The 6,925-nt window shown below is 39.8% G+C and overlaps 1 protein-coding gene across 1 annotated transcript; it reads left to right on the forward strand.

Annotated features, from left to right (window-relative positions):
- The first annotated feature begins 649 nt into the window (after positions 1–649).
- On the forward strand, positions 650–6,679 carry gnat1 (guanine nucleotide binding protein (G protein), alpha transducing activity polypeptide 1). The gene is made up of 9 exons (XM_049017469.1): positions 650–755; positions 2,687–2,729; positions 2,834–2,975; positions 3,249–3,406; positions 4,136–4,264; positions 4,608–4,737; positions 5,294–5,447; positions 5,863–6,071; positions 6,362–6,679. Exons 1-8 carry the CDS (start codon positions 650–652, stop codon positions 6,051–6,053), a joined length of 1,053 nt encoding a protein of 350 aa, XP_048873426.1. The 3' UTR covers positions 6,054–6,071; positions 6,362–6,679.
- Positions 6,680–6,925: the final 246 nt, after the last annotated feature.

The raw sequence follows: 6,925 nt of genomic DNA on the forward strand, positions 1-6,925 counted from the left end.
TTTTTTGCATTTCATGGAGGTTATTCAAGAGAACCATCTTTGGCTTTTTTTCAGTCTTATGGCATTCTTTCTACAAAGACTTAACATCTGTTAAAAAACAGCTCTAATATACCTCCTAAAAGCACATTTGATTTGAAAGTGTGTGATGCTGTATGACATTAAATCTGACTAAAGTTCATAAGCAAATTTGCACTAATTTATAGAATTGTCCAATTTATGGATATTCCATACCCTGTGGCAAGTTGGTTCTTTATGTGCAGTGCACAGTACAGATGCATGAGGACTATGGTGGAGATAAGCACTTGAGCTGAATTACCATCTCTTCACTGTGCACCTTCCGCTGAGCACAGCAAAGTCTCTTTAAATCTTGTGTTATTCACCAGTGCCACCACCCTCCCCATCACTCATACCTCAGCCTCCTTGTGTCCAACCACTACCCCTGTCCTCCCTTATCATTGGCTGATTGAAGTCAGGTGGTCACAAGGATCCCCAACATCACTCTACAATGTGAAAGACTCGCCGGCCAATGGGAAGCAGTGGATGTCAGGGCTGCATCACTGACACCGCTGAAGGCCTGCAGACAGCAAAGAAGACCTTCAGGACTTGGTAATCTACCTGTGAGGAAAGTGACCATATCCAGAAAGGCAACATGGGAGCTGGAGCGAGTGCAGAGGAGAAGCACTCCAGGGAACTGGAGAAGAAGCTGAAGGAGGATGCGGACAAGGATGCCAGGACTGTGAAGCTGCTTCTGCTGGGTAAAGTCTGCTATGACCAAAAAGACCGCAGGGTTTTACACAGCAAAGAAAGGGTTTATAGTGTATTATAGGGCTTATAATATGGCCCACAGGACATCTGTCCCTCCTGTTTGACAAAGAGAAAATACATTGTCTTTAAGATTGTCTTGATATTGTCTTGAGAAACACTGGCGCTAGAGTAAATCCAGGACATTAGTAAATGAAAGAGTAAATGAAGGACAATGCCAGCCAAAAAATAGTGAATAGAGGTTTCTCTTCAGCCAAAGTATTCAAAGTCTCAAAAACTAATCAAATGCACCTTATTAAAAGAACTGCCAATTTGATGGCTGCTGGAAGTTTTGTTGTAATTTCCTGTCATGGATTTACAGCAGTATATGGAATATCTACGTGAGCTAAGATATCTGGTGCCCCTACCACTCTAGCAGGCCTGATCAGTAGGTTGCTACTTATGAGGAAACAACTTGCACTTGTGAACTTTTTTGTTTTGATATATTGCATATTTTTGCCATACAATGTTTTCTTATTGAATGGAAAACCTACATAGTCCAAAAGTCATTAGTCACAAAAAGAATCTGTGTATTTTCAGATCAGGAGCCAAGACAACATTTTCATTTTATTGCTACAGAATTCCCCATTTTGCTAACCCTCAAACTACAAATTTTGCAATACAGAGGTTTTCCAGACACAACCCACCAGACAATCTCTGTGTCCCACTGTTCCATGTAATAATACCTCAAAGGGTCTTGGTTGATTAAATCAGGTGAGAATAAACAATCATCTTACAAGCTCAATCTGTCCTTAAATTTATCCTGAGCTCTGTAAGAACTGCTGGACATAAAGAATTTTACCTTTTATGAAATCTAATGCTTTGCTAATTTGTCAAACAAGCAAATCGAAACAAGATTTAGCAAACAAGCCTGCCTCAAAAGAAAAGCTTGTAAAATAATCTCATAATCAGCACCAACTCATCACACACTGAAGAATTAATGAGGAGAGACAGCCATGACCTATTAACTAAGATGCACTTTGCTGATGCAGAGCAAACGGAAGAAACCTCTTCATGGTCAAACCCTTTCTTTTTTATTTCTATCTAATTAATACAAGAAATTAAGGTAATATAAAATGTTATGTGAGAAACTGCTTATCAATTCCTGAAACATGATACCTGTCAATAATAAAAAAAATTCTAATTCTAGCATATTGCTATGCTGGATCAAAACTATTCTTATTTTTTAACCTAGAATTGCATATACCTACCGGTCCTTCTGGGCTATCAAAACATGCACACCTTCCCTTAATAAGGGAAAGCTGTCTTTGACCAGTCAGAGGGTGATTCACTTTTCTCAGAGATTTGGAGATTTGGGTCAGGGACAGAGAGCATTAAATTACCCCCCCCCCCTCCCCCCCACTACTTGCCCATCCCCTGACATCAGCTATAACGTGTTTATCTTTTACAAGATTAAAATGACATACCTTAGCATACCTTACAGGAGGCTACACTACACTACATCCAGATTGTTACTTATTCTAATGTAAATATAAAGGTACATAGATTTATAAAGACAAAAATCCTGTACTGAGCTTCACATTGCCACCACCCATGAAGCTGCTAATGTCTCAGATTTTAGGTTGAAGTCATGCCTTTACTCCCTGCAAAAAAAGGCTTGTCTGATTTAAAAACTAAAACAATAACCTTATATTTAAATTCACCTTGAATGGCATGCATTGGGGATTATGATATATTACTAATAACAATATAATTCATCGGTTAAAAACTGAACTACACAAAACATGCAGAAACAAAGCAGTGAGAGAGCAATAGTGTCCCCTAGTGGCAATTAAATAAAATGCTTAGATTTAGCCTGGATTATTATATATATTTGCATAAATTTATATTATTAATAATACTTAAATTTTTTCAATTATTCTAGGGGCTGGTGAATCTGGTAAAAGCACAATTGTCAAACAAATGAAGTGAGTATCACAGAAATTCATGTAGTTGGTATGGAATGACTCCAGCAGCAATAGAAATTCTTTGCCATGTTTCACCCACCATGAATGTAATTGTACCCACACAGAATTATCCACCAGGATGGTTATTCACTGGAAGAGTGCTTGGAGTTCATTGTCATCATCTACAGCAACACTTTGCAGTCCATCATGGCCATTGTGAAGGCGATGAGCACTCTCAACATCGGCTATGGGGACACTGCCCAACAGGTAAAGGGGTGACAAGAAAGCCCATCATACAAGCAAGCACCATAAACCATAAAACCAGAGGCTCTACTGCTGTAACACATACTGTAAGCTGAAATACAGATCTGACAGCATTACCTATATTATGGAGAATGAGTTCAACTGAAATGTCTTAGTTATCAGACCAGTTAGTTACATTGTTCTGAGGTAGCGCATATAAATATGCACTAAGGACTAGTATTTAATGATTACCTGTATGTGCCAGTTACATCTTCAGGAGTGTCTTTCTGCTCTCAGGATGATGCCAGGAAGTTGATGCATCTAGCAGACACCATCGAGGAAGGTACCATGCCTAAGGAGCTGTCGGAGATCATCATACGTCTCTGGAAAGACTCTGGTATACAGGCCTGCTTCGAAAGAGCTTCGGAGTATCAGCTGAACGACTCTGCTGGATAGTAAGTCAAAGTTCTTCCTTTGACTATCTCTGGTTATCTCTGTGTTTATTGTGAGGCAGTGTTTAGTTTGGCATGGGGGGGGGAGGGCATTTAAGATGGTCCTCTAAACAGGAGGGCTGGTGTTTGCCTATATGGGGCACACTACACTGCATAGCTGTTGTCTGCTAGCACCACAGAGGGTGCGTGGGCAAGTCGACTTCCCTTTCATGCACAAGTGAAATCAACGGGTTAAATCAGCACTCCCTCAGAAGGGAGTATTGAATGTTGGTGACTTCATGTCACCAGTAGGATTGAGCAGCCTTGCCTCAGAAAGGTCGAGAACACAATCATAAAAACCTAAAATCACTTTTTCACATCCAGTGAAGCTTCCTAAAATGGACAAAGTGGGAAATTGTGCTATAACAGGTTTCATCTTTACACAAATGCAAGCCAATACGTATTAATCCACAAAGAGCACCTTATTCTTTTTATGAGAATCTTGCTCTGTTGATTAAGTAGCATTAATAACTTAACATTAATTGATCAATTAATTACATCATTTTTATGCCTAGACATAAGGTTTTGAATACCGTGTTTTCAACCAATATAATGGAGTTCTTTACAATCCTATCAGTTCTCACTGTTGATCCTGAATCCCTATCAGTTGTTACTGTTGATCCTGAATCCTTATGAATTACAAGATAATGGTTATTTTGACATCACCTCCCTGACTTTTTCTGTAATTCTAAGCTACCTCAATGACTTGGAGAGACTGGTAAAGCCTGGGTATGTACCTACTGAACAGGATGTGCTGCGATCAAGAGTTAAGACCACTGGTATAATCGAAACCCAATTCTCCTTCAAGGATCTCAACTTCAGGTAGGGTTCATATGACAGGATATACTATGCTAACTGTCAAGGCCAGATAGGAGAAACCATATCATATAGGCTTACATAAACATGGCGTCTGTCTTCAATTTTTTTACTAATTCACAGGGGGCACATGAGTGGTCAATGGTTCTTATCTATGCACTGTGGATATTAAAAGGGTATAAAATTAATTGAGTCTAATTTGTGAAAAGTGCTTTTTCAGAATTAGTACCATTTGTTTCACAAAACACATTCAAGAATAACAAAAATCAACTGGAAGAGAGCACAGAAAATGGATGCACATAAACACACCTGTAATCCCCGACTTCTACATCCGGACTTCCATTTTTAGGATGTTTGATGTCGGAGGTCAGCGCTCTGAGAGAAAAAAGTGGATCCACTGCTTCGAAGGTGTCACATGCATCATCTTTATTGCTGCCCTGAGCGCCTATGACATGGTGTTGGTGGAAGATGAGGAAGTGGTAAGAAATTAGTACCCAATAACCTCTAGTGTGGCAAAATATGCAGAGCAGTGTTTCCTAATCTGGTCCTTGGGGGGCCACAGACAGTCTCCATTTTTGCTGAACTGGGAGGGATGAGATGGGGAACAACCCAGGACGGGGGGCCAGCCCATCACAGGGCAAACTCACATACCATTCACTCACATATGCAAACCTATGGGCAATTTAGTAACTCCAATTAGCCTCAGCCTGTCTTTGGACTGTGGGGGGAAACCGGAGTACCCGGAGGAAACCCCACGACGACATGGGGAGAACATGCAAACTCGACACACATGTGACCTAGGCGGGGTTCTGCATGCACTTCTCTGCAGAATTGATTATGACCGATCTTGAATCGATTAAGCTGAAGAGAGTTAATTTTATTAAGACAAACACAACTAGAAAACTTAAAAAAATAATAAGTGTGATATGTACATCTACTTTTTTTTGGAGTTGGTTGGATTTTGATTGTATTGATTATCTGTAGCTATTTTTAACTTCAGTGTGCATTCTCCTCCGTTTTCCATCTCCTACCCAGAACCGAATGCATGAGAGTCTGCATCTGTTCAACAGCATCTGCAATCACCGTTACTTCGCCACCACCTCCATTGTACTCTTCCTTAACAAGAAGGATGTCTTCATCGAGAAGATCAAGAAGGCCCATCTCAGCATGTGCTTCCCTGAGTATGATGGTGAGGCATCTGCGTTTGTTTGCATGTATGCAGTGTAGAGGGTGAGGTACGTTATATGTTGTCTGCCAGCACGGCGGTATTGCAAAAAAATCCACTATTTCACAAAACACTATATTTAATGACAGTGAATAGTTAATATTATTCGACTTTGAAACCCCATGTTACCTTGCATGAACTGTGCTCACACCATAGCTGAATTACAATCAATACAACTTTAAGCTAAAATCTGAAATACTTCTCTTTAAGTAAGAATATACACATATACACTTTATACCTATATAGTGGCTCAGCAGGCAGCACCTTAGTTTCTCATAAATCATGCTGAGTCCATTCATGCAGAATTTATCATGCCTAGACAGGAGGTTTTGAATACCCTGACTTCATATCTATCTAACAATACTTTAATTGCCATGAGGTCCCAACACCTATGAGGATGCAGGCAACTACATCAAATTGCAGTTTCTGGACCTCAACATGAGACGAGATGTCAAAGAGATCTACTCCCACATGACCTGCGCCACAGACACAGAGAACGTCAAGTTTGTGTTTGATGCCGTCACTGACATCATCATCAAGGAAAACCTCAAGGACTGTGGTCTCTTTTAAGAGCCACACCTCCATAAGGTGAGAGTAACGTCTCTAACTCTTGGCTCAATGAAGCGTAACATACAACTAAGCCCAGTACCTACTGCTACACATACACATACAATACCATGGTTCTGTATTTGCCATCATCCAAAAACACATATTTCAATTTCTAAATTATGTGGTGAACTGCCACAGCATAATGAATATTGTTGTCAGGTACGGAATAATTGAAATCCACAAGGTGGCAGTAGTTGACGCCTGCTAATTTGGTATCCCTTGGTAGCCTGAATTCCCAGATGCTTGCTGTCATTTCTGCCTTTACCCAGGAGTGGAATGACCGCTTGACCTCAATCTGTCTCCAATGATCAATGTGACCTCCAACTGAGGACAGCATCCAGTCTTCCTTTGAGGACACCTTGCCCTTTCAAATCCAAACCAACGACAAATAGAATATGCAGATGGTTTAATGATTCTTACCTGTACAGCTGCTGATAGAGAATAACACCCAGACCTGTTGGGTCATTTGTCATGAAAGATAATGGGTCTTTAGTTCCCAAAAAACCAAATTATGACCAATTTTTAAAAATGAGAGATTCAATTCATTTCATAAATTAAAACTATGCTATCCATAACAGGAAACTGAAAACTCTAATCCTACATTTTGGTCACTGCTGTCGTTTTTTTATCAACATTGTACAATTACTGCTGTTGCCGCCTTTGATATTAGTCTTAATTTATCTGCTTCAAATCGATTTGTAATTTTGTTGCTAAGTTCTAAGTTGAGACCTGCATTCTATAAAAGTAAATTGAAACAAATATTGCAAAAAGTCCAAACAACTCTTTCAATATGACTATCACACAAGAAAGTGAGAACCTGCAACCACACTGGA

The sequence above is a fragment of the Brienomyrus brachyistius genome, chromosome 6 (genome assembly GCF_023856365.1).
Source record: "Brienomyrus brachyistius isolate T26 chromosome 6, BBRACH_0.4, whole genome shotgun sequence".
NCBI classification, from domain to species: domain Eukaryota; kingdom Metazoa; phylum Chordata; class Actinopteri; order Osteoglossiformes; family Mormyridae; genus Brienomyrus; species Brienomyrus brachyistius.